At 57.3% G+C, this 27,332-nt stretch overlaps 1 protein-coding gene across 10 annotated transcripts in view; it reads left to right on the top strand.

The window, feature by feature from the left end:
- BAIAP2 (BAR/IMD domain containing adaptor protein 2) overlaps positions 1 to 27,332 on the top strand; it is a 46,407-nt gene that overhangs the window by 4,633 nt on the left and 14,442 nt on the right. For all 10 annotated transcript variants that reach the window (XM_063352110.1, XM_063352108.1, XM_063352112.1 and 7 more), the window contains exons 2-6: positions 4,676 to 4,751; positions 6,650 to 6,736; positions 17,158 to 17,219; positions 17,520 to 17,591; positions 18,340 to 18,477. In XM_063352110.1, coding sequence (XP_063208180.1) covers positions 4,676 to 4,751; positions 6,650 to 6,736; positions 17,158 to 17,219; positions 17,520 to 17,591; positions 18,340 to 18,477 — 435 coding nt within the window. The remainder of the gene's footprint in view (positions 1 to 4,675; positions 4,752 to 6,649; positions 6,737 to 17,157; positions 17,220 to 17,519; positions 17,592 to 18,339; positions 18,478 to 27,332) is intronic.

Below are 27,332 nucleotides of genomic sequence, written 5' to 3'. Positions count from 1 at the left end.
TGCGCCTTACTGTTGAATGGGCAACAAAGAACAGTACAAGGAAAACACTAAAGTTGGGGTTTTTTAGCTCAAAGTCCATCACTCGTGTTGGCTGAGGTGTCTGGGGTGTCCCCAGCCAGCGTTGCCTAGGCTGTCCCTGCGGGGGTGGCTGCGGAGGAGCCTGGGCACTGCGCACGCTGCGGCGTTCCTGGTGATGTTCATCCTTGGACAAACCCAGGACCCTCGTCGCATTGATTCCCGGCTGTCCGCCCCTTTGCCGTGGTGGTGGTGGGGGAGACGGGACGTGAAGTCGGGTGTGATTACGGCTCCGCGCTCAGGGCAGCGGGTACGCTGCTGACGGCGGGGTGAGGTCTCAGCCGTGCGGCGATGCACCGCGGCTGGTGCGGAGCCCGGGGGCCCGGCAGGCTGTGGCCGCTGGCATAGAATCACAGAACGGCTTGGGTTGGAAGGGACCTTAAAGATCATCTAGTTCCAACCCCCTGCCGCAGCCAAGCGAAGGAGCGCCTGCCCTTTATTTCCCTCTATACGGGGGTTTTAGGAGCTGCGCGGGAGGCTGCGGGGATGGACCTGGGGAGAACTGAGCAGCCTGTTTTTCAATTTTTTAAAAAGCCCTTGCGGAGGTGTCGTGCAGGCCTTTCCTATGGAGGAGGAACCTGATACGACCTGCACCAGCTCCGTTTCCAGCTCGTTCTTAGGGAGGACTTAAACTTTTACTTACGGGCTGCCTGTTACAGCATCAGAGCGGCCGGTAGATCCTTGCTGTCGTGTGGAGGGGGGAGACCGGGACCTTATTTTCTGTTCTCCCCCACCTCATTGAGCAGGACTATGTCCTGGAGACCTCGTGCTTTGCATTAGTTTCATTTTTGGCAGCTGAATAAAGCCGTGCCAATCCCAGAGAGCTGAGTGGTATTACCCAGGGAATTCAGCGCAGTGGAACAAAGCAAAGCCCTTTCAACCTTTAGCTGCCAGGTCTTTTTTTTTTTTGTTTTGTTTTGGTTTTTTGTGTCTTTTTTTTTTTTTTGTCTGTGTTTTTCTAAACTCTGCCCAGGCGGCGCGTGGAAGGCAAACAACTTGTGGGTGGTGCTGATGGAGCAAAATTTGAGGGAGAACGAGATTTGCTTTCGTTACCAGAATTTTGCTGAATATTGGCTTTACCGTAGCACCCGGCTTCCCCTCGGCAGCCAAGGAGAGCCCTGCCCCAGCCCCGCGGGCACCTCTGCCCTCCCTGCCGTGGGACCGGCAGTTTTAGCACTTTGGCTGACTCGGGCGCGCCGAGCGACTGCTTGTTGAGCATATTCCGTGCCATAAATACATCTAGTATCAATATGTTTATTTTCTCCTTAGCAGCCGGTGGCTTTTCAGCTTCTCACCTGGCGGGGGACGCGAAGGTGTGTTAGTTCTGGAGTCACCTTCTCTTCCCACCCCGGGAGCGAGAAGAAGGCTTGAAAAAACTCTATTTTTATCTCTGTAGCGAAGAGCCCTTTTCGACGTCCTCATCCTGCCGGGCTGTTGTTGTTGGAGTCTCCAACAATGTCTTAAAAACGCTCATTTTCAGCAAACTTCCTCCTGAGGGGTCGTGAATTTCATTCGGCCAGCAGAGAGTTGCCTCCCCCCTTCCTCAGCTGATCAGTGGGACCCTTTCCCTGGGGCTTTTTTTCCTCTTTATTTATTGTTTTTAAAATGGCTGTTGTCAGTCAGGGGGAAGCAGGATCCTGCCCCGAGCGGGTGCTGGCTGCCGGGGCTGTGTCGTGCTTTGGTTCCCTTCGGTTTGGGGAAGATGAGGTGAATTTTGGGAGGGGATTTTTCGTGACTCTGTTCCCCTGCATCCTTCCCCAAAAGACCCCGCGGATCAAGAGCGCAGCCTCCGTGCATGGTGCTGCTCCCCATCGCGGCCGCGCTCAGCGTGCCGTGCCGTGCCACCGGGACGGCCGCTGCTCGCCGAGGGTCACCGCGGCTCCTGCCCTGCCGCGATGCTTTCTCTGAGCATCCTATTCCATCACTTACTCGTTAAGTTTCGCGCTTCAGGAAGATGTGTTTACGTAGGCACTGCTGCAAAAATAATTTTATTTATATATACATGTATACACACATATACATAAACACTTATTGCACTTAACCTAGCAAACTGTTTCAAAAAAAATATAAATAAATCACTTCCCCACAGAAATTCTGCCAATATTTCTTCTGCATAAGCGTTATTCGGCTGCGGACTGCTGAGGCTGAGCCCCAGCCTGGGGCGGGGGGGGTCTGTAGCCACGGCTCTGCGGGCAGCGGGGACGTGTCCCTGTCCCCACCGAGGGCAGCGGTCCCACGCCTCCGGCCGCTTCGTGGGATAACGCAGGTGGATTTTTTGACCGAAGCTAAACGTGATGTGGGAAGGACGGAGCAGTCCTTGCCAGTGTTAATTAACTCCTGTGCAATTGTCTCCTACAATTAGGGAGAAGAACTCGCTACGTGGCTTGTTGCTACAGGTTAATTTTCTCCTTTCAAGCTGAGCGTGTTCACTAAACTGCTGTGCTGCCCCAGAGCAGCTTCCATGGGCACCGTGTTGCTGTGGAACTTGACCCGCAGCCTTAATTAGCAGCGAATTTTCTCGTTAGCCTCGTGCTTGCCTTGTCGGATCCCTGCAGTCACCTCCTGCCCTTCGCGGGGCTGGGTAAGGTGCAGTGGGACGGACGCTGGTGGCTTCTTGGCCACCGTGGCTTGGGCAGGGTTGGTGCCCCGGCCTCATCCCACCGCACTCCCGCCGGGAGCGGGGCTGCCGCTGTGTGCTCCGTGGGGGATGATAAGGATTTCTCCTGCCAACAAATACCGGCAGCGAGGTGATGGCCCCCGACAGTGTGCTGGACGCCGGCCCCGAGCTGGCATCTTGCGCGGGTTCCTGCTCCCCGACAGGAGAAAATGGCTGGTTGGAGGAGGGGGAGGCACGGGCTGAGCCCCGCACACCTGCACCCGCGCGGGGAAATTAAACTGCTGCGCTCTCCAAAGGCCAGGCAGCAGGAACTTGGGATAAAAATGCTTCAGGCAGAAAATGAGCTTTATAGTGTTTGGCCAGCTTCAGATGAGGTGACAGATGCTTAATCAGCTTATTCGCCATAAGTGTCTGTCTCTCGTCTTCCCTCCCCTTCCCGGGATGGGACGCTGCCAGCAGCGCGGGGTGGGGGTGCAGAGCCCTCACTTCCCGGGGGACACCCGTGCATCCCCGCTCAGGGCATGTGGGGACAATTTAGGCATTAAACTTAATTTCCCAGCGGTACCCTTGGCGAGGGGCTGTCCCCGAGGTGGGGCAGGGGCTGGTGACTGGCTCCGGGGCTGCTCCGCTGCAGCCGGGCTCGGTCCGGAGGTGGGATTCGCAGGGAGAGAATGGAGATTTTGTTGTCTCTTCCAGGGCTCGGCTGGGAAGGGGTGTCTGGTTTTAGAGATGCTATCGGCGCCGGGATTGAATGGCTCTGGCAGGGGAGGGCCAGGGGCTGCGGTGGCAAACGCACAAAGAGCCGTTCTTCTTTGTGATCCGATTATTCCTTCCCCCTCCCGTGTTTAAATAAGGACCTTACAGCGAGGGAGGAAAAGCCGTCAGACAGCGCTTCTGGTGTTCAGCAGCACCCTCATGTATGCGTTTATGGGCAGGTGGAAAGTGACACCAAGTGCTTTGAGACCAAGGTGTAATTCCTTGCACATGGCTTCAGCCGCGGCTGGCACCGGCTCGGTGGGGACGATGGTGGCTTTGTTCTGTCTCCAGCTCCTTGGTGGTTATTTTGAATCCCGTTCCACAGCCCTTTCTGCTTGTCCATGGTGGACCAAGCTGATGCTGCTCTCCAAGGCCGTCCCAGGAGCGGGACATCACCAGCCATCACCTCCCAGAACTCAAGTCAACTTTGCGGTTGGTCTGATGACCGTTGCCTGCTGTCTCAAAGAGCCACTTATGGTTGTTGTTATTATGGTTATATTTGCTATATCTGATAATTTTCTGGTTTAGGGCATTCCCTTATCTCCTACGGTGAAGCACGTGCACAAGGCATCTCGCACTGGGGCACTGCAGAGCCACCCTGTCGTTGACCCTCTGCCTCGTGGCCTTCAAAACCCAAGCTTGGTCTTCCTCAGTAAAGCTGTGGGATGAAGGGAGGTTCTGGGGCATCTTCCCCCCACATTGTGTCCGGGCTCTGCTCTCGCCTCGTGTCAGGGCGGTGCCATTGGCACCTGCTGGAGCTGGCATGGGGAAGGTCCCTCTGGAGCGGTTCTCCTTGGTGAGAGGTGAAGGTGCCTCCAAGGCTCTCACAGAGGGCTGGAGGAGACGTGGCTTGAAGTGGCAGCGCGGGTTGTTGCGCTCAGCTGACGTCCTGGCTGTGTTCAACAGCTCTTACCACCGCGTTTGGCTTAGCGTCGGACCCCATCCTGTGCTTTGGACTTACCCAGAATGAGAGGATTTGCCCTTCCAGGCCAATTGAGCCATGGCCTTTGTGCGTTATTCGCAGGACATGGGTGTACTTAAGGCTTCTTGTTGTAAAACCAGCATCTTCTTGCAGCCATCGGGAAGCTTGGCTTGAGTTGCTGGGAGATATGGGAGGATTTTTTTGGTCTGTTATTGCGTTGATGAGCATGGAGTTCAGCGCGGCTGATCTGTCCAGCTCCCCATCTTCTCCGCTAACCCCCGGTGATGTTCTTCTCTTTCCTCTAGACGATTATGGAGCAGTTCAATCCCAGCCTCAGGAATTTCATTTCTATGGGGAAGACCTACGAAAAAGCCTTAGCAAGTAAGTGAAAGCGCATCGCTCGTGTGTGTGTTGCTGAGATGCTGGGGGCTGCAAGGCTGGTGAGGGGCCGGCGGGACAGCATGGCCTCGGAAGTGGGGAAAGCTGGGAAATCAGCTTGGGGTGCTCTTTTTCCTTGGGAGACAGGGGAGGAAACGGGGGGAGATGGTTCTCGGACCTCAATGCAAAGCTTTGCAGAAACGCAGTGTGAAAGCGTCGGGTGGCAACTGGGTGACAAATACATCTCTGATCAGTTGGTCTTTAAGTGTTACTTCAAAATATTTAGAATTAAGATTTTATGTTTAAAGGCATATTACTGAGATGTTCAAACTGCCCAGAAGAATGCATTGGAAGAGAAGGAAGAAACCTAAAAATATTGGTTGGGAATAGAGGGTCCTTTTGGGAGTCATTAGGGAGGAGTAGATTTAAATGCTCAAAAGTAAAATACGAATTGATGAAAACCGAAAATGGACTATTTTGGCTTAAAATGACTCTACCTAGTGCCCAGGCCCTCCTGGGCTGGGTTTTGGGGAGGTTTAAGGCAGGTTCTGCTCTACCCCAGGAGGAGGGCTCTGCTCGCTGCGCAGCTGCCCTGCACGTCTCTCTCAGCTTCTGGTTTTATTTTTGAATTGGCTCCGTGAAAATGCCCATAAGGGAAGAGGCTGTCATAATCTTAAACCGGTGGAAAGAAAGTGTTTTGGTGTCTCATGTTCTTAAACGACGGTGTTCGCAATCCACCCTTTGGGAAGGATCTGTGCATTCTTGCTTTGTGCCTGGGGCAAATTTTATTTCCCGCAAGTCAAACGAGGTTCGCGGGTGTTTCGGTGAAAGATTTTTGAGCCGCAGACCCCCTGCGCGCTGCTTTCTGCCCAGTTCTGGGCACTGTTTTTAACCAGGTTTTAATGGATCAACTGGCCGTAACGTGGGAAGCGTCCGTCCATCCCGGTCCACTGCATGGGGGCTGTGGCCTCTGCTCCCCCGGGAATGGGGCACTTGATACACCCTTAGGAGCAGCCGCATTCCCCAGCTATCGCTAATGATGCTAACGAAGCGGGGTTTGTGATTTGGGGGCGCTGCTGCAGCAGGGGAGGGAGGAGAGGCAGGGTCTGACGGGGGGGGGAAGAGGTTGCCCTTGGGACTGCGTCTTTTGTTTGTTCTTCTCAAATATTATACTGATAATGCGGCTTTTAATTACTCGCGTGGTGGAGTCCGTTTGTAACGCGCTGTTTTATTGCAGCTTAAGGCGGGCGCACTAACTGCAGCGTTTTGTGGATAAACCAGCATGATTGCTTCATTTCTATTTTTCTCACATCCCTGCTGTGCGTACGCTTTGAAGCCCAAGATCTTCCTGTAATTTTTAAAATTGTCTCTGGTCATCCTCTGCTCTGGATCTCGGAGCTGGTGGGGGCATCCGAAGGAAGTCTCTTAATGAGTAAATCATGCTGGAAGAGGCTTCAGCACATAATTTGACGGCGTTGAGCTAAAGCCGTACAACATGTTCTCGTGATTAGAGGAAACCCCCTGCTTATCTGATTAAAGTGGAGTGTGTAGCTGGAATGTCAACAAACAAGACTGAACTATAATGAAAGTCTGTGATATTCAATTATTCCGCAGTGATTTTTCTGAGCGGCGTTAAGCAGGCTGATGGTTACACTGGAATGACAACCACCTAGGTCCTGCACGTACCTTTTTTTTTTTTCCTTCCTAAATAGCCCTGTAATCTTGCTGCTCGAGCTTTCTTCTTTCTTCATTCGTTTTTCTTCTGTTTGTTGTCTATTCCCTCCCCGTGGGGTTAAGCCCTTTGAAGTATTGTCTATTTTAGTGTCTAGCATCTCTCCAGTGCCACAGAAGTTATCATAGCCTTTAAAGAGAATATAACCTGCATTTTTTGATACTTTTAGGTATGACATACGCAGCAAAAGGATACTTTGATGCTCTGGTTAAGATGGGAGAGTTGGCCAGTGAAAGCCAAGGATCGAAAGAGTTGGGTAAGTCACCGATTTACTGCTAAATGGAGTCACAGTCCGGAGCAGGCTCCGAGCTCAGGAACGGAACCAGATTTTTGCTGTTGATGGGGATGAGCTTAATGTGGAGCTGATCCTGCCTCATGTGAATGGTAAAAGTGTTTGCTGTTAACGTAGCTTAAAAAAAAAAAAAAAAAAAAAAAACCACACAAAAAAACCCCCACCAACCTGCTATTCTTAGTGCCTGGATTCCGGGGCACTGTCAGCTCTTGGGGTTTGCAAGGAGGAAGCGTTTGCGGAGAGCGATGGTTTCGTCTTTGCAAAGGAGAGAAAAGCAGCAGGTTCTGCTCCGGGAGCCGAGGCAGCGCTGCCCGCCTTCGTCCTCCGGTGAAGGGGACGATGCTGGGGACCAGCAGGTCAGCGGTGCTGGAGCGCGTGTCTCCCGGTGGCACTCGCCCAGCACGGGCTGCGTGTGGCGGGGCTGCAGTCGCCCCCCAAGCCCCGCCGAGTGAGGGCTGTGCCAGGTGAGATGCTGTGATGCTCGGTGCCGCCTTTCCCCTTCCTACGTTTATTCCTGTGGTAAGTTGTTCGGGAGATGCTTTTCCAGTCTGCCCATCACTCGGATGTGGCTCCTGTGCTCTCCCTCCGAGCTGTTTCCCAGTGCAGAAGGGGTTCGAGGCGGCTCCTCTCCCGGCTCCCCCCCAGGGATGCTGCAGCCTCTCGTGAGGCTGAGATGGGGTTTGGTCTCGTTGCCTTTGCAGTCCCAGGTGAACTCCTCCTCCTCCTCCTCGTCCCTCCTGCAGCTCTGGCTCACCAGATCGCTGTGCTAGGAAACGGCAAACTGTCCTCATTAATGCCGTCTCTCCGAGGTCAATTAACAGAGAAGAGGCTGAGCTGAAATGACTCTAGAGGTGGATGAAACAAGCGGTGGGCAGCCCCTCGGAGGGGCCAGGCTTCGGTTTCACTGTGTTGTGTGCGGCGTCAGGCACCCCGCACCCCGGCCGCTGCGGCTCGGCCGCGCGCAGCTCGGCTGGCTGCCTCTGAATTTTTGTGGGGAAGCAGCAAGTGTCTATGGAAACCGATTTTTATCACTCGGATTAAAGCTGCCTGTGGCAATCTGTTTCTGTTTAATAAATAAAACAAGAGAGCCTTGTGCGCGATGGATGCGGCGACTGAGATTGCAGGGGCTGTGCAGACCTCGCTCTCCAAGGGCCACCTCTTGTGCCCCTCTGGGGGCAAAAGACGCGCCAGCTCTGTCCTGGCAGTGAAAGCCTGGGAAAGCCTCATGAGAGGAGGCTCAGCCGTGTGAGGGCAGGAGCTCGGGGACCACAAACCCGCCTGCCCTCCCGAGCAGCTCCAGCCTTTGCTCGTGCTTACGAACTGGCTTTGGTGTCTTCTGCTGGTCCTGCTTCCTCAAAGGACGGCGGTTTGCCAGCAGGCATCCTGAGTGCCCCCCCCGCCCCCTCCCCGCAGCCTCCCGGCGTGCACTCGGGTGTGCGGCTCCAGTGTTTTGGGGTTGGTCTAACATGTTTCCCAACTTCGGCACCTTCCCTGCTGGGTGCGAGCAGGGCTTTGAAGGAGGATCCCGGCAGCTCCTGTGCAGCCAGACCCGTGAGGGGCAGGAGCGGCTGCTCCCAGCTCCTCTTGCTTTGTTGGTCTTGCTCGTATTTGTTGTGGCAGCTGCTCCCTGCAGAAGAAAGTTAAGATAAGATTTCTGGCAGCAGTTTACCGGAGCTGATAAGAGCCAGGGACACAACCCCCTCCCAGCGGGGTGTGTAAACAGGGGCTGAAAAATATTTTAGATGGGGGGCTGTGCTCGCCAAAGGTACGGCTTTTCCTGGGAACACCTTTACTTTATCGGTCCCTGTGCTGTGATTGCTGATAGTGCCGGAAAGGAGCGCGGGGTCTGGGTTATTTCATTCCTTACTGGAGGCAGCAGCAGCAAACAGGGATGTCGGTAACTGCAGCTGGCATTGATGCTGTGCCCCCTGTGCCGCTGGTCTCCGGGAGCCATGGGACAGGGAAAGCTGCTCCCAGAGGTCAGGCAGGATCCGGGATGCTCTGGCTGGCACCGCAGCTTGCGTCTGTTTCCAGCCTCCACAGAAAAAAAATCTGAGATTTCTTTTTTTCCTTTCCTTAACCCATTATTTTCTAAACGTGGATACTTTTCTGATGCCATTTCTGGGATGGGAAGCGTCAAAAGAACGAGAAAGTACTGCAGATGCTGTGCCTAAGAGGTGATGAAGGCGGCCACATCTGTCCCTAGCTGTCCTGCCTGCCCTGCAGTGATGCTGCCTGTGCCCGGGTGGCTGCGGGGGCTCAGGAACCCCTGGGTGACAGGGACCAGGGTATCCGGGAGGGTTCCCAGCACCCCGGGAGCTGGGTGGACACTTGGAGGCTGCCCCGTGCCAGGAGAGTACTGCCATCAGTGCTCAAAACCAGTCATGTTCTCATGTCACCACCTCTCCTGGAGCACCTGTAACTCCAAGGAGTTGCTCTTTGATTAAGGTGGGCACTGGAAAACTGCTTGTCAGTGGCCGATCTCCGGCTGTCTGCAGCTCTGCCGGGGTGGCCTGTCCTGCTCGGTGCTGGCTTTTTTAAAACCACGTCCCGCGATGGTACTGATGCTGCTCGTTTGTCTTGCTGGAAGGAGTCAGCAGCCTGACAGTGCCACCTCCCAGCCTGGGGCTCTGCTCACCAGCTGCTCAGCGCCTCACACTTTTTTGTAAATTCTCCATCAGATTTTAGCAACTGCGTGTAGACGGGATAATCCCAGGCAGTAAGGGAAAACCTAGGGATAATAAAATGCTTGAGCAGTAATCGGCTCTGTGGCTGGAGTTTTCGGGTGCGGGCGTCTGGCAGGGGTGTCCCTCTGTCTGAACCCCATTCCCGGGAGCTGGATCGCTGGGGGGGTGGCAGGGAAGCTGCTCCCCTCCCTGCTCTGCGCTGCTGCCCCGTCTCTGGTCCTTGGAGGATTAGCCCCATCCCCACAGTTCCTCTGAGAGGGGCTCCTTGTGCTGTTCCTCACGTCTCCAGCGGCTGCTGCGGGGGCTTTTTGGGAAGCTGAGAAGCTGGTGTGAAGAGCACGAATGCTGTGTGTCTGATCAGTGACGGTTTGCTCCGGGCTGGATCCGGGAACACTTTGTAGACCCTTCCGAGGAGCTCCAGTCTCATGCACACGAGTATTTGGGTGACTTTGGCCCTTGGCTGGCTCCTGCTTAGGTCCCTTGGATGCTACTCAACATGTTGTTTCTTTTGTCCCCTTTTAAAACAAGACCATGGCAAAGTCGTGGGAAGGGGTTTTTTCTCTTCCCGAGAGATGTACTTGCCTGGTGAGTGGAGCCGAGGGAGTTTCCAGCAGGTTGGGAGCGCGTGGGATGCTGGGGCTGAGCAGCACCTGCAGGAAACTCCTCCAGCGCTGGAGGTGGATTTTGTTCTGGGGTTGGTTTTTTTTCTGGAAGGCCCTCTGGAATTAGTGAATGCTGCTCTGACTGAAGCAGGGCCCTGTGAAAGGGCGAGACATGCAGTGATTAGTCTTCCATTGTTGAGCTGAAATGAGCCTCTGGTAGATAATGGCTTTCTTCTGATACACCATTTGCATGATAAAATCGGGGCTGGTGGCACCTTAATGGTCCAGCCCTCTGCTGTGGAGCCCGTTGGGGTCAGTGGAGGATGCTGGGCTTCAAGAGTTTTAAACGAGCTCTTGACAAGCTTTGAAAATGGAGGGATGTGGGGTAGAGCCATCTCCACTGGGCGTGTTGGAGGTGAGCACAGAGCCTGGTCCTGTCCGTGATGCTGCCGTAGAACCAGGGTGCTACCGGCCTGCGCCCCGGTGGGGTGGCCAACGTGGCAGCTCCTGGTGCGGAGCAGACCAGGCTGGTGGGATGCCCCCGGCTGCCCAGGTGAGTTCAGACTCTTGTCTTCGCTGCAGCTCCTGGGTCTGGCCGGGCGGCTCGGCGGCGGTGTGGTTCGGAGGCTTCGTGCTGCGCTGAATCCTCGGGGGAGAGGGATTAATCTCTTAATTGGATTTGCAGTTGTTTTGGGTAGATGCTTCCTGCAGCAGCGGAGATGCAGATATAGATGCCGCGAATGTCAAGGGTCATCACAGCGTTCAGAGTGTGATCTGGGACCACCGGAGCCGGTGGTGGCCACGGTGCCTGATGTCCACTGGGGACCTGCCGGAGCGGTGCCCAGAAACACCGAACCTGAACGTAAGGAAATATTTGCCTGTGGCGGGTGACTTGGTGTCCCTGCAGCGAGGTCCCTCTGCCCCTGGCGACCAGCTCCGGGGTGGGAGAGCAGCGATAATCTTGTTGCTTGATCCTTTTAAAAATGGACTTAACAACGTGCTTAATGCCTTGTGGGTAACAACTTTGCGCTGGCGGGAGAATGGATGCTCTGGACCTGCATTTCCACCTGCGATTCTGTTGGAAGGCCTCATTTGCCAGAGGAATTGTTCCAGGAATTCGGGACTCTGCCTCCAAGCTGTGTAGTTCCCTCAGGGAAGGAACCTGTAGGAATGGGTTTGCTAAAGGTGCAGAAACATGAGAAAGACCTCTTAAAAACTGCTGCCCGCCTCAGAAAGGGACTCTTCTGCTGCCCGCGTTGCCTTTTCGCTGCCTTCGCCGCTCCTGATGACGAGCAGACTGCCGTAGCAGTAGGCTGCTTCTCACCAACCTGTGTTTGGGTACGTCATGGTGGAGGGTTGTTAAACGAGCATCTGCGCAGAGCATGTTGCCTGGCGGAAGGTTTCTAACGCGTGGCAGCTGTCTGTTAACGTTTGGGTTCCACCTTCAGTGGTGACATCTTCCAGGGATGCTGGGCAGCAAGCCCGGGACCAGCTCCCGCAGGGATGGATGCTCCAGCCTTTCGGGAGAGATGGAGGGGCCACGTCTGTGGTTTCTGCTGTCCGTCGGTGACGCTGTGAGCTCGGCAGATGGTGGGAAGGGGCACAGCTTGTTGTGTGGCCACCCCCGGGTCCTGGGAGGGGGATTTGCTGTCCCTCCCGGCACTGCTTGGCATGCAGGATTCATCCATTCCTGGGGGTCTGAGCGGGGCAGCTCCGGGCTGGTGCAGCCGTGTTGTCCTGTGCCGATTAATCCTGTGCCACCAATATAGCTGCTGCCAGAGCAGTTGGGCATTAGGGACTCGCTGGTCTCTGTCGCGATACATCAACGATAGGCACGTCTGCGTCAGGGATGGCTGTGGGGAAGCGCAGGTCGCCCAGGTCTCATCTGTCCATGGCAAAGGTGTCAGTGGCAACTGCTCAGCCTGAGAGAGCCCGTTACTGAAGGTGCGTCCTTGAACGTGTGCCTTGGGAAGCTCTTGCTTTTTTCTTTCACCTTGTCTCTCCATAAATAAATAAAAAAAGTGTCTTAAGCTTTGCCAGGCTGGGTTGAGGCAGAGGCTGCAAGCAGAGCTGATCATTATAATGCTGATGAGTCGCTAATAGAACATCAACAAATCGGGTACCATCCTCCGGGGCTGGGGTAAGTGAAACCTTTTTGAAGAGGAAATAGATGAGTCAGGGCGGAGAAGCTGATTGTTTCCCCGCGCTCGCACCCTTCCCGCGGCACGCGCACCCATCTTCCCCCGGGTTCCTGCCGCCGAATGTCAGGGCTGATGGAGTCAGAGCCGCCTTGTCGGGATGAGGTGTTGGGCTGCCAAGCGCTGCCCTCCGTGGCTTGAGGGGGCTCGTCGGTGCCATGTGCTGTGCCTGCCAACTTGGCTCCAGATGCATTAAGATGAGGGGGAGAGACGGAGCGTGTGTGTGGGGGAGCACAAAATAATCTCAACCTCCAGAACCAAGTCGTCTTGATGGCGAGCGACGCCCTGGGGACCGCGTCCTCCTCCTCCTTGCGAGGAGCAAGGAGCGATGCTGGCGAGGTTGCAGCGCTCTTTGCTTGTCAAAGCATCCCTGCTGCTGGGATGAAGCCTCTGGCAGCGGGAGCCGGTGGCCAGCCGCTGGCCACCGGCTCCCGCTGCCCTTGTAGGACAAGCTGGGCTGCTTCAGCCGTGCACAAGCATCAACACGTCCCGGCTTGCAGCAGTTTGGCTCCTTCACCCGTGCATTGTTTGGTATTTTTTATTAAAAATAACTCGTACGTAGCTCAAGAGAAGGGAGGGAGGGAGGGGGAGGAAAAAAAACCAACCCCAAACCTAATAAAATCCTTAGGCTGAGAAAACTCGCGAGCAAAACCCCGTGAGGTGGGTTTCCTCCTGCTTTGCCTTCTGGAGGGGCAGCTGGCTCCCGCGCCACCGGGCTTGCGGTGCCCGATAGCAATGGGGAGGGATGTGGAACAACCTGTTTGCCCGTTCCCGGCTGGGTGCGGTAGGGAAGGGCCCACAATAGCCCCTATAGTTCTCCCAGAGCGATACTGTGAGTCAGACCCGCGTAAATAGCAACTCCTCCTCCTCGCCTGTTTGTGCTTTGCAGCTCTGCGGGGAGGTGTGTGAGCCTGGTGCGGGCAGGTGAAGCCCTTGCTCTGCGCTCCTGCCCTTCCCTGTCTTTATTTTTGCCTCCGGGCTTAGGTGAGACACTTCACCTTGGGTTTTCGACCCGTCGGATGTGCATTTTGGCAGCAAGGCTAGCGCCGAGCTCGCGTTCTCTGTACAATTTCCAGCGTGACCCGAGCCCTTGCCCTGTTCTCTGCCCTGCTGCGCAGCGGCAATTACCGTGTTTAACTTGCAAATACCACTGGTAGGTGATGCAAAGCGCCGGTGGCGTGGGTGGCTGTGCTGCTGCCGGGCTGGGCCGTGCCGTGGTGCCGGCTCTGCCAACGCCTCGCGGTACCTGCCATCGGTGCAATGCCACGGATCCTCTCCCGAGCCAGCATTTGAAGTATTTTGGCTTTCCGACTGCCGTGGCATCTCTTAGTCACAGTTTAACTTCTTCCCTGCTGCCAAGCTGGGTTAGTCTGAGCGGTTGCAAGGTGAAATGTCTGTTAATGCCTAACAAGGTCCGTGGCCTTTTTTGCAGGGGGGAAGCAGCTGATGGTGGGGAGGCATCAGGGTGTCGGAGGTGCCGTATGAGAATTCGCACGGCGTTGCAGCTGCTATTTAGGGTGTTTTGCTCGCTCAAATCCTGCTGCTGCCCTGTGTGGGCGACGACGGAGGCCATGGGAAGCCCAGAGCTGATTCCCTCGGAGCCAACTGGGCTGTCCCTGCCCGGGGAGAGGCTCCGGAGGAAGCTCTGGTGCCTCTGCTCAGCCCAGCGCCGGGCAGGCGTCCAGCCACCTTCCAGCACTGCCACCGTGCTCACCTTGAGCCGCTCCTGGCCATGCCGCCGGCAAAGGCTCGTCAAACCGGCCACGGCAGCGGAGCATGGCGGGGACAGGGGGACGGCAGTGTCCCCTTGGCCGGGCTGGGACGCGGAGCGGCTTGCAGCAGGGATGCTGTGCAGGGTGGGAAGGGCTCCGCACCACTGCCTGCTTTGATGTGGGGCTGGAACGCCCCGTGCTCTCGCTGCCATAAGCGCCAAGGGGGGGGTGGTGGTGGAGGAGGAGAAAAAAGTCTGAACAAAGAGACGTGTATCTGCTGAGAGGTGCCCCACGCAGGGCTGCTGGGAACAGGCTAATTCCCTGGGTGAGGAATGTGGTGGGAACAGAGCCCGGCTGTCCCGGTGCGAGGGGCTGGGTATACCCAGCGCTGGGTTTGGGGACACGTGTATGATTTCTGAGCGCCCCGGTCTCCGCTCTCTGGCTGGGTTGGGAGCTCAGCAGCGGTGGCCAGAAAGGCCTCAGCCAGCCCTGTGCCGGCGTTCCCGGCCGGGGTTTCCATTCTGGCCAAATGGGAAGCCACAGGGAGAGGGGGTGGCGCAAGATTTGGAAAGAATAAGCGGGCCACCCTTGCATTGATCTACTCCTGAAAAAGCAATCTCAGCCAAGCGACGGCGTTACGTCATTGCCTCCTTGCAGTGGGAATTTGTGCACTTCCCATGATTGAGCTGTCGCAGCCTGACTGGAGAGCAATTTCCTGGCGCTCTCCCGGTGGTGACCCCCTGCCCGGACCTCCCTGTTCATGCGTGAAGCCCTTCGGCGCAGACGTGCGTAATCGCCGTGGTTGCTGCCCGCTCAGCGTGAGCGCCGGGGGCTGCTCCGCTCTGCTCGGCACCTTGCGAACGGCTGTAAAAGTTACTTCAGCGGGGCTGCGGGAATCTCAGCACACAATTTTTTTTCCTGGAGCCTCCTCCATCACCTCCTCGCTTCGTGGGATGCTTTGTGCATCGCTGTTCTCTCAAGGAGCTGCATGGGGACCCGGGGGGACAGTGGCCCCGGTGGCAGTCGGCGCTGGCTGGGTGCCTGCAGGTGCCGCAGCTGGTTCTGTCACTGCATCGACCCACGGCGCAGGGGGCTGGTGCCCGCCAAGGACGAAAAGGGATCAAATTTTAATGTTTGCAGGAGTTTTTGAGACATGGTGTATGGTGCGAAGTACGAATTGCTTCATCGGCGAGAGCAAAGAAACGTTGGGCCAGGTTGTTCCCGACCGGCCACTGGTGTTGACACTCGGCTGGCGCGCGGCCCGTGTGCCGGGGACGATGGGCTAGTGGGGCTGGCCCGGTGTGCGCCGCCTGGCTTTGTGCTGAACGAGGGTCCCAATGGTTCCCTTGCACCGGCGAGATGCCGGTTTGGCTCATCCCCGTCTCCGTTGCTGAGGTTTGACTCCACCTACAGAGGATGCAGTTGTGCTGGAGCGCAGGACAGACCTGCCCTCTGCTGAGATCCTGTGTTTTCCTTCATTCTCTAAATTTCTAAATGCCCCGTTCTCTAAATGCCCCAAAAGCGCAGTGTTTGCCGGGACCGGGCTCTCGCTGGAGCAGGACCGGAGTGAGCAGCCCCACCTGGAAGCAACCTGGACACTGTGTCTCGGCTGCAGGGTGGCCGTGCACGCCGGGGGAGGGGGACGGTGGGATTAGGGCTGTGGCCGCTCGCCCCCAGATCCCCAGTGGGTTCCCAGGCTCGTCCCTGCCAGGAGCTGCCACCTCCGCCTTGAGCAGCCCCGGCAGTGTTGCGCCATCTCCTCCCGCACGTTGGGCTCTGGGGCTGGTGTCCCCTTCCCCTCGCGCTTCCCATCCCTGAGGCTGCTGTTCTCTCCTTCAGAACTCCACGTACGTCTTTGTGGGCTGTACGTTTGGGGCTTTGAGTTATCCCAGGCGCTGCTCTGAGTTTTCTGGGACGGGAGGTGGGATGCTGCTTCCCTTTGGAGAGCCCCTGGGGGTGTCAGCGGGGCCGGGGGGGGTGGTTCCCAGCCACCGCCGGCTGCGGGACCTGCCGGGGCTGAGTCCTGAGACAGGGGCAGCTCGGAGACACGGCTCGTGGTGTTCGGTTTGTAAACAGCTCCTTGTCAGCTGGAAGCCTCCGGGGAAGCGGGGACCTGCCATGCTTTAAGTAAGAGCTTCCTAACTCAGCCCTTACAAATAGCTGACGGGGCTCGGCTCTCCCTGAGAGCTTGCTCTGACCCGGAGGTCGGGCTTTTAGTCCAGCGGTAGCGCTGGCCGCTCCCCTAAAAGACGCTGCAGCAGCTCCCGCGTGTGTGTGTCTGGCTCCAGCCGCGCTGGGGCTTGTGCCGAGGCCGGACGCTGCCCATCCTCCCAGGAAAAGCGTGGCGGGTGTGTGTGACTCGATGCGTTCTGCACTTGAAAAGAAAAATTAAAGGAAGGGACAAAGCAGCGCCGGGATCCCTTGGCCGTGGGCGGCCGCTCGTGGGAGTGACATCTGCGGTGTTTGTCACCGCCGTGGCTCTGCCCTCGCTGCCCCTGCGCGGCTCAGCCGCCGGGGTTGAACAGGTCCAGTGGTTTTGAGGCAAATATTAACTGAGGGCGTAGCTCCGTTTGCAGCCCCGTGAGCGGGACTGAGTCCCAGGGCTGCGTCTCTCTGCCACCCCACTGTCGGGGAGAGGGCCGGGGGCGCTCTGGGCTTGGCTGTGGGCTGCACACGCGGCTGGGAGAGCGTCGGGCAAAGCTCCTGGCTGTAACGGTGCTGTTAAAATCCTCCTCTCGGTTATTAGTGCAGCATCTCTGGACTCCACCTGCTCCCTTCAATAGCTGGACTGTGAATCAGGTTGGGATGAGGGACCTTTCGTGGTCCCATCGTCTCTGGCTCCTTTGTCACGTCCCTGTGGCCAGGCTAAGGGCTGGCAGGGGCAGAGCCGTGCCGTAGCTGGGGTGGCCGATGGCACAGTGAGTCACGGGCAGGGGCTGCCCCTGGGCGCTGGGGTCCTGCTGCTGCTTGTTCTCGTTTCCCTTCACGCTGCACGAGAGGTACCTGTTGGTCCAAGTGTCTCAGATATTCATCTGCTCACCTACAGCTCCCCAAAGATGGGAACTGGGGGTACCCCAGGAGCTGCGGACCCCCCCATGCTAGCAGGGTGCTGCCTGCCCCAGCCCTGGGGTGTCCCCCCCTGAAGCTCAGCACCTCAAACTCTCTCCCCACGTCTTGTCTTTGCAGGAGACGTGCTCTTCCAGATGGCAGAAGTCCACAGGCAGATCCAGAACCAGCTGGAGGAGATGGTGAGTGCCCCAGCCCGGTGTGCCGGGCTCTCCCCCTGCCTGCGGGCGCTGCCGGTGCCGCAGCCAAGCAAAATGCTTTTCTGTGTCCTGTCTGGGCGACACCAGGCCTTCTGAAGTGGGTTTGCTGAGCTGCAAAGGGTCTGGTCTGCTCGGCCACCCGCTTCTGCCCCGCTGAGTCCCTTTGTGAGCGTCCGTCTGTCCCTCGCCCCCGTCGGCCCCTGCTCTGTCTGTACAGCCGCGCTCCCCGGCAGCGTTTGCCCGCCCTCGCCAAGGAACCGCGTTCTCTCTTTCTGCCCACAGCTCAAGTCCTTCCACAACGAGCTGCTGACGCAGCTGGAGCAGAAGGTGGAGCTGGACTCCCGGTACCTGAGTGTGAGTTGTGGTCTCGCGCGGTCTCGGCAGCGCCAGCGCTGGCTCCGGCATCTCCGCGTCTCCTGTTCCTGCTGCCCTGCTCGGGGACGGTCGTGCCCGGGCACTGCTTTGCCCCTGGTTACAGATGGGTCCCTGGCCATCACGCACATCCCCACACACAGAACAGCATTTTCGCTAGTCTCAGACTATCGCCGCCCTTTTTGCTCTCTGGGACGCGGCGATCCTGCTTCTCCCGAAGCCCGGGGGGGCTGCACACAGGTTTGCACAGAAGCAAAGCAAGCCAAGGAGTCAAGAGACAGGAGGGGCTTTGCTTACAGAGGGGAACAGAATTGTCAGGATCAGTTATGCACCTCTCACTTAGACGCTTTTGAACAGCTCAGTGCAGTCTCAAAAAGAAAACCATGAAAGCGTGGTCATCTCGTTCACGCTGTCATTCACCTCGAAGTGACAGAGCCAAGAGCGGGCCGCTGTGGGGGACACACTTGGCGTGAGAGCGAGGAGCAGGGAGCCTGTCCAGCCCCGCGCCTCGCGTCCCGAGAAAGAGAGGGCAATGCTGAGAGCCCGTAGCATCTCTCACTTCGGTTTCCTTGCTTGCACTGTCCCAGTTTTAAATGCAGTGAGACGCCCGGCACTGCACTGGTGGCGTTTCAGACCATGCTCTGCTCTGGGTGTTGACCCTCCAGCAGGAGCCGCGGCCGAGGCGGGGGCTCATATTTGGCTGCTCAGAGCTTTCTCCTGTCCCGTCCAGGCTGCGCTGAAAAAATACCAGACGGAGCAAAGGAGCAAAGGGGACTCGCTCGACAAGTGCCAGGCAGAGCTGAAGAAACTTCGGAAGAAGAGCCAAGGCAGCAAAAACCCCCAGAAGTACTCGGACAAGGAGCTGCAGGTAGGACCCTGGCCGGGGCGGGGGGGACACACAGCATCCCGCCGGGTGCAGGGCAGGGGGTGCTTGGTACCGCGTGGTGGGGGGGCGGCCCAGCTCTTGCGAGCCTTTGGAGAAGGGTTTGCTGCTCTCCTCCGAGGAGAGAGCGCCGCAGCATTAGGGGAGCGTGGGGGGCGTGGGAGGTGTGGACAGGGAGGGGGCGGCAGCCCGTGATGGTCTCGTGGCCACCCTGGGGGAGGACGGTGCAGAGGGGGAGGCTGCGAGCGCCGCTGACGGCAGATGTTGTGCCGGGCGGTGGTGACTAACCCTGCTCAATCCACTGCTCCTGGTGCCTTTTTTTTTTTTTTTTTTTTTTTTTTTTTGCTTAATGAATGAACCCAAAAAGATCATTAATTTCTGTTGTGCCAGATCCATCTTCCTCTGGATGGTGTTTTGCTTAAATATTTTTCTGTGCCTGCTGCCGGGGCGTCCCTTCCCCCAGCTTGCCGGGGCGGCGGCGCGGGCCGGGGGCGGCCGTGGTGAATCACCGCGGTGTGATCGGTGTGATGGCGGTGTGGGCTCGCTCGCCCACCACGCGCCGTGTGCGCACAGGGTCCCGGCTGCGCGGGGCTGGGGTCCCTCCCAACATCCACGTCCCATGAGGGTGGGCACGGTTCGGAGGTCGGGGTCTCGCTGAAGAGCATCCAGGGCACATCCCCGGCTGGTGCCGGGAGCGGAATGTGCCAAGGGCCTGTGGCACCCAGGTCACTGATGCGTTCGCAGCAGGAGTTCATGAATTGTGATAGTCTGCGACCTGTGGTTCGAGCTTTGCCCGGAGCACGGCTGAACATGGCAAACTTTAACGAGAAATTGCTGCACCTGCAGAGCTGCTCTGGCTGAAAGCCCTCGTGCTGCTACTCGAGTGGAGTCCGTTGAGTGATGGCAGTACCCTGAAAAGGGGAAGATGGACCCTGAAGGCAGAAATGACCTCATCTCGTCTCTGAGGCACGAGAGTGTGCGTTATGTTGGCACCGGGAGCTGTTACTCTGGATGCCCCGGGCCAGTATCATGTCAGTGATCCGTGTCTGCGGAGGGGGATGTAGATGTCGGTGGTGCTTCGCTCGCCGGGGCTGCGTGCGGGGCGGCAGTCGAAGTCATCGGCAGGTAGTCACTGTGGAGGCTGTGCTGGGGAAGTGACATTCTTAATTGCACTAAAACTTGGGAAATCAGTCATTCTCTGGGTGGCGTGAATCAGAGTAAGCACTGAAGGAGAAAACTCGTGCCCTCAGTCATCCTCCCTGCGCTGAGCTCCTGCCCTCCCGGCTCCCGAGCCGGCGCGGAGCCGCTGGCAGGAGGCACGGCGGGTGCGAGCGTGGATGGCCGGTGTGGGTGCAGCACAGGGTGGCGGGGGGGGATCCTGCCCGCTGAGGCGGGGGCTGGCGCCTTCCTGGGAGCTGAGCGGCTTCGGCCCCTTCTGAGCAGCGGCGTCTCCGCAAGCCCTGGCTCTGGAATTCCTGCTGAGCCAGAAAAGCCCTGTCAGGCAACGAGGCGCAGCGTGGGGAAACTCGGGGGATCAAACCTGCTTTGTTATCCTCTACCTGCCAAAGCTGCTGACAGGGACAACAGAGCCGAATTGCTGCCAGAGCCACCCTGCTCCTGCCAAACCACCCCCCCCACCCTCCAGGCTGGTGCTGTGCAGGGATCCCCATCCCACACCCGGCGTCGGAGGAAGAGAAAATCCGTCCCCGTGATCAGCGTTAACGGAGCTGGGAGAGGAGCGGTGGTTTGATGTGGCGGGGATGGGGTAGTCCTGTTGGCACGGCCGCGTGGGGCAGGGAAACAGGATCAGGCTTTCATTCTCTTAATCTTTCAGCAGTAAGTATTTAGGAAGCGCTTATCTCTGAAAAAGCCTTATGATGGCTTTTGAGCTTAAAGAGCTATGAGACTGCTCAACTGCTAGCTGCTCCCCCCCCCCCCGCCTCCCCCGGCCCAGATCAATCAAAACACAAAGTTAAAGTGCTGAATTCAGGCAAGAGGGCAATTTTCCCTCTGTTCTCTGCCGGCTGTGATGCTGGTATTTCCTTTCAACAGAAAAAGAAGATATTTTAGGCCACCCTTGATGCTGTTCTCGCAGCCTGGGCACGGGGGAGCGGGGGGATTGCTCCAAGGGTGGGTCCAGCCTGGAGCTCCGAGGGCCTGAGAAGGGAGCCTTGGCTTGGGGCTTCGTGAAGCCAGAGCATCTGTGGGGCTGTCGGCGTCTCGCCGCGGGGCTTTGCTCCACAAAAACCTTCCTCAACTTACTTAAAGCAGAGAACTGCGCCGCGCGTCGGTCAATTTGTTTAGCTGGCCCAGGGCCACCCCTGCGGCCGGCTTGTAAAAGGCCTGGCAGCCGAGGAGGAGGAGGAGGCTGAAGGCATCTCCTGATGCTTGCGGGATGCTGCAGACTTCGTCAGGCTGGTGCCCGGGGACCACAGACCGATCAGACGGCAAGTGGATGGAGCTCTTCTAATGGGCTCTTGCAAATTACTTGTCTCGTAATGGGAGAAGCTGCTGTTGATGGAAACGTCCTGATGGCTACATCAGTCATCTCCTTCAATAAAGCAGTCGCGTCCTGCTCTTCTTTTAAAGACTCATCCACTTAAGCTACTGTAGCAGTCAGCAGCCAGGAGTCTGTGCTCTGTCATCATCCCTCTCCTTATTTAATGCAATGGGAAGCAGAATTGCTCCTCTCTGCCTTTGCGCCTCTTGTTGAGTGACCACATCACCTCATCGCCTGCAAGGGAGATGGGTGGGAGAGGCAGTGCTGTCCTCCGGGGAGCTCCGGGACGTTGGTTGCTCTAACACCTCGCTCTGCCGAGGTGAGAGAAGGTTTGGGGGCTGTTCAGGCTCCAGTTTGCCGGGCGGCAGAAGACAGTCCTCACCTGGGCCAGGGTTCCAGCGTGGCTCGGGCTCCACGTTCTGCTAGATTGATCAGAAAGCCCGGTAAAACAGCCCAGATCTCACCGGTGACTCCTGAATTCAGAATTTCCCCCTTGATGAAGCAGAAATAAATGCTGATATTCAGCAGGCACTGCACAGGACTGATTATCTTCTGGCTGGGGAGCAGTAGCTTCGGGAGGTCTGCTCGGGGCGAGGCAGCGGAGCGATGCTCCTGGGCACTCGCAGGAGGCTTCTGCTGAGCTTCGTCAGCCTCTCGCTGCATGGAGAGAGCTGGCCCAGGGCTGTCTGCAAGTCCCACGTCACCTGGCCACTGTCTCTTGTGCTTGTTTTGTGGAGTTTAATAGACGAGGATGCAGGATTAAGATGGTCGAGGATTTAAAACACCTTGTGGTTTGCAGTAAAGACGACTCGCGTAGTTTAAAAGCAGCTCAAAGTGCAATTAGGCTCCAGGAGTGATTTTCCATCTCCAGAGCTTTGTCTGTCATGGTCAAGAGAGATGCTGTGGTTGTGGGCTGTGACTGCTGAATGTCGTAATAAAGCCAGGCTTTTTATTCCTTATGAATCAGTCCAGAGCTTTTGTTATACATGAGGAATGAAAGCTGAGACACCAAACTGCCTCGGATGTCTCAGCTGTGGAGTTACTGAGATTTTTTTGACCTGCGTTGAAAACCGGGAGAATAAACCAACTCCATTCACTTCGTGTCTCTCACGAAGAAAAATGAAAACAATATTAAGATTAAACAATCGCCAAGGAAGCTAAACTGCTGTAATTTCATTAAACGCGTGGTTACGATCAAGCCATGAAATCAAGGTCACGATGGGTTTAGGACCTTGATTGAATCAGCAGCTCGGCAATGGAGTTAAGTTGGTTCAAGCTATTCATCAAATCATATTAACGCTACGAGCAATTGGGTTTCTCCATTGGGCTGGGGCCAAGCTGAGTGTAATTCACGCTAAATAGCGAAGCTGCAGCCGGCTGTGCGCGGTGAAAGGCTGGGCCCGACCCAGGCAAAAGAGCTTTCAGCGCGGCGGTGCCGGCGCCTCCTGCCCGGATGGGTCTCCTGCTTGTCCACACCTATGGGAATATTTTAAGCGTTAAATACCACTGTGCCAAATAACCCGGGGGGGTGGGGAGGGTGGGTTTATAAACTTTAGTAATTGAAACCTCATTTTGGTATTCCCATCAGGAGAAATAATTTTAGGTGTAGGTCAAGAAGCTCTAACTGACAAGGAGTTTGCACAAACCAGGTTACAAGGGCTTATGTCAAAGTCAAATCGGGAAGAATTATGTAAAAGCTCGGTGGCTGCAGGTAAAACTCTCTCCAGCAGCCGGGTCAGGCTGGGTGCCCAGACCCAGCAAACGCGGTCAGCGGGTGCTGGGAGGGGAATGGCCTGTGGAACGCTTGGTGGGAGCTGCATCGGGTCTGCGGCTGAGCTGCTCCAGGGGTAGCGGCTGAGCATCCTTCTTGCCATGGCCAGGTCGGGACCGACAGGCGTCCCCACTCAGGACGTACCAACCTGAGCGTCCCTGTAGCTCGGTGGCGTTACCTGCTCGTGTCTTGGGACCTTATTGGAGAGTTCAGCCCTTTTGGTATTTTTTTTTTTTTGCCTCTCTTTATTCTGTAGTCAGCTGTGAACTCATGTGCTGGTGACTTCGGCCCCTCTCACCGTGGGGCTGTGGCCCCGAGCGTCTGGGGAGGCTTTGGGTGCTGGCGGGGTCTCGGCTCACCTCGCTCCGGCAGGGCACCAGCCCTTCTTCTCTGCAGACACGGTGCTGCAAGAGCCATACGCTGACATGGCTTTTTCAGACTTCGTGGTCTGCGAGTGCTTATGAAGGAGGCAGCACCGGGAGGAGGGGAGTCTCCACCTCCTGCTCCCAGCCGCCGTGGCCGGGGTGGGTTTGCTCAGCCGCCGTGGCTGGCAGCGTCCCCTCCACCCCGGGTGAGCTGCAGGCTCCGGCACCAAGCGTGGCTTCCTCAAACCGGCTCTACGAATCTATAAGCAGCTGCCGCAAATATGCAAAGTGAAATCTTAAACTTCTTTTCCTCTGGGCTGAGGTGCCTCAAATGACTCTTCTGGAAAGCCGGTCTCTCTTTTCCCCATGCCTGCGCAGGTCAGGGCCACATCTGCTGAGCATTTTGGTACCAAACCTTGTGCACCGAGCCGTTGATCCGGGGCGTCCCTGTATCGAGGGAACGTTTTAAGCAGCTGATCACGAAGCCCCCGCACAGCCGGCTGGAGAAGGCGCTCGCCTGCTGGTTTGCTCTCTGTAAATTTTATGTAACGTCACGTGTGTGTGTGGCTGGCGCTTCACGGGAGCAGGGGAAGGCTGAGGCTGATGCCCCGGTGAACAGATGTGTGAGACAGGCAACGTAAGGAGGGGAGACAGCCCTTTTCGGGGGCGGGGGGCAGAGGGAGGCTGGCGTCCTCGGAGCAGAGCGGCTGTCGGGGCTGTGCTCCCTCGGATCCGCTCCGCGTAGTGTTTCACCTTGGATAACCATCAACGCGATGGTGTCCGCGCGTCCCGAGGAGGGCTTTGGCCGCAGGGGGATGGAGTCGGAGCGGTGCGGGTGGTGCAGCGGCTGCCGGCACTGACAGCCCTTCCCGGGCTGGGGGGGTGGGTGCTTGTGCAGGGCCGAGGATTTTGTCTGCTCCCCCCGGGAGAGGCGCAGAGCGGCGGGGGGTGCCTGTGTGCCAGAGGCACAGAAGCCGTCTGACAGTGGGCGGCTGCGGCGACGCGGGGTGCCGTGGCTCTGCGGGGGGGTTTGTCCTTGCAAAAGGCAGTGAAACGCGTCTTGGCTCCCTTGGTGACCCGCGTATAAGCATTCTCCGCTGCGGGAGAGGATTTGCTTTGTTGGTTTATTTGCCTTATTACAAGAGAGTTTAGGTCACCTCCAGGCTCGTGTCCGAGCTCCAGTCTCCTTCCCGTCCATGCTGTGCTGGGAAGCACCACTGGTATCCCAGGGCTCGAATGCGGCATCGCTCTGTCTGGCTAAACAAACTGCCAGCCTCCTCTCCCTCTCCAGCCGTAACTTGGGTGATGATGGAGGCTGGAGGTGGCCCGAGGGGACAGTGTCTCCCCCGAGGCTGCTCCAGGGTCCACCAGCTTCCACGCAAGGAGCAAATTCTGGGAATGAGGAAAAGCTGCCTCCTTCGGCAGGAGCCGCCGGGGCTGCGGATCCCCAGGCTCTTGCTTTCCTTACTTTGGCTGTGGTAGGATTTCAGCTGTTTTTCCTTGAGACTAATCAACAGCTTAGATGCTCTTCCTCTCTTAATCAGCCTAACTTCTTTCTTATTTTATCCCATTACTTTCTAATTATTCTCCCTTGTGGTTCCCTAAATAAATCCTCCCTTCTCTTGGTGTTTACTCCCTCCGGGTATTTCAGCCGGCCGCATCGGTCTGGCACTCGGAGTCCTCTCCCTTCCCCTGCTCTGTGCCGCTCATCCCGTCCCGTCCCTCCCTGGGACGAGAGCCCGGTGTTTGGAACCGAGCATCTCTCCCGATGCTGGCTAGGAGCGCACCCACCGCCGGCTCCCCTGCGGCGTCGCTGGCTGTCTGCTCTCTGAGCTCATGGCTGTGCCCGCCCCGGCGAGCTGGTGGCCCCTGAAAGGTGGCCTCGCTGCCTGCACTCGGTTCCCTCTTGTACCTGCGGCCGGTCCCGCGCTCAGCCTGTGTTTCTGGCAGTGGCAGACGCATCTGATCACCCATGAAGATCCGTAATGATGATTTCTGCCGCCACGCTCGGCGCGGTGGTGATTTGCATTGCCCTTGGCTCGTACTCCTGAGTGGCTTGCACGTTCTTGGCTTGGATAGAATGGCTTGAACTCATTTTTTTCCAGTGGGGATGGGTGGTTATTAAAGGCTTGACTGAAGTTCAGTAATGGTGTTGCTGTTTCACCTGCGCTAACTACAGTGATGGCAGCGCGCGCTTGAAAAGAACTCAGGTCTTGACACTTCTCGGGTGCTCTTCCATCCTCGCACACCTCTGGCTGTCAGCTTTGGGGCGGCGCTGGGAGGATGTTCGTCTGAGTGGCAGGGCCTTGGTGAGCCCCGGCTTTTCTGTGCCGGGGATGACGGTGGCTGTCTGAGCTGAGGGCTTCGCAGCATCTGGTTTCCTCTTTCATGGTTTTTTTTGTTCCTAATTTACCGTCTGAGCCGGTGGGGTCACTTGCTCTGGCTCCTGAGTGGAGATTGCCCAGCTTTGCTCCAGCACCCCTCGTCCCCCCGGATATTGGGCAGTCGGGAGGGGTTGGGCTAGCAGGTCCCCGGCTGGGCCACCACCGCGGTGCCGCCAGGGCTCTCCAGCCCAGGCAGGAGCCCCTGCTCCGCTGGCTCCCACCCCGAGCCCCGGCAGCATCTTAAACCAAACCCTTTCCCGGCCGCGTGCTGACATTGCTAATTAGGTCAGCGGCTCCCGGTGAATTGGAAGTGAATGTGTTTGGGAGGCGGGGGGGGATGGGGGGAGTTATTTGAGGCCTCTCCAACCTAGAAACCCAGAAAAGGTTTCTGGAGCTGTTGGGTGGCTCCGGCGCTTGCTCTGGCGTTCGGCACAGCCGTGACACCGCAAGCGCGGCCGGCTCCCTGCCCCGCGGGCGCTCAGGTCACAGACCGGGGGGATTTTTCCCCTTGTTTAAGGAAAAACATTGATGGGAGCCAGTGCTTCTCCTTGACCCTCAGCAGCGACATCTTACATCATGCTTTGTGCCTTGCCTTCCCCCCCCCCCCCCCCCCCCCATGCATCCGGCACATTTAGCGAGGCTTTTATTTAAATTGTCTTTCTATGCATTGTTTGAAAGCCCATTGTCATTGCAAATCTAAAAGGAAAACTGTCTAGTGAACAAGAAGTGTCGCTCGCCATTTTGTAATGTAATAGCCTGTAAAAATCAAAGCTCTGAATAAATCAATGGCACATCAGGCATATTTACATAAAGTATATAAAGCGCTGAGAATACTAAATTTAGAGCTTAGGCTCTCTGCTTGCAAGTCGACATGTTCTAACTGGCTTCAGCCATTAAGACAAGCCTTTCTTGAGTGAAATAATTAAAAGTATACTTGCAAAACAAGATTGAAATCAGGGATGTAAATAAGACTTCAACTTGCGCATTTATATCATGATTAAAACTAAAAGTCTAACCTCGCTAAGATAAGGAAGGCTTTCCCCGGTGCGGGGGAGCGTTTGGGAGCAGAGGGGAGTACCCGGGGCACGGCTGCGCCGCGGCGGGATGCTCCTGGTGCGACTGAACTAAATGAGCCGGCGCTGGACTCGTTTCACGCCTCACCTGCTCCTCCTCGATGCCCCAGTTAGGAAATTAAGCTGGATGAGTTTAGGGTATCGGGGGCTGCCCTTGCTCCCGCGCTCCTGCTATTTTGGGTGCCGCCATGGTTGTGCTTCCTGCCAGAAACGGGGCTCTGCAGGAGGGGGAGCATCATCCCGCCGCTTCCCTCGGGAGAGAAGGGAGGGAAACTTTTTTGGGAGCTGCCTGCGCTGCAGAGGTGTGGGGACGGCGGGGCTCGCTCCATCCCGGGTGTAGCAGGGGTGCGATGGAGGTGTCGGGGCAGTGCACCCTGGTGGAGCCGGGGGCTCTGGGCTGTGCTGGAGCATCCTTCCCTCCCGACTCCCCGTTGCCGCTGCCAGGCTGACGCCTCTGGGCTCTGTCCCTGTGCTGTTGCCGGGGCTAATAATACCCGGGAGGAGGCGGCGTGCTGCTGGCAGCGCCTCTGTCCTGAGCCCACTCCGGGGAGCGCTGCTTTCCCCGAGCTCGTCCTCCCACGGCCGCCTGCTCCTGCCCGCTGTCCCCGCAGGCACGTGCCCGGGGCTGCTGCCGCCTCTGCCCCGTGCCCGGGTGCCTGCCGCCGGCACAGCCCGGCTGTCTGACAGCTGTCCCGGTGCCCTCCCCTATATCCCGCCAGCCCCAGTCGGGCTCAGCTCTCCCCACAG

The sequence above is a fragment of the Chroicocephalus ridibundus genome, chromosome 14, assembly GCF_963924245.1.
Source record: "Chroicocephalus ridibundus chromosome 14, bChrRid1.1, whole genome shotgun sequence".
In the NCBI taxonomy this organism is placed as follows: Eukaryota; Metazoa; Chordata; class Aves; order Charadriiformes; family Laridae; genus Chroicocephalus; species Chroicocephalus ridibundus.
The sequence above is the reverse complement of the archived record's forward strand: the minus strand, read 5'-3'. Positions and strand labels throughout refer to the sequence as shown.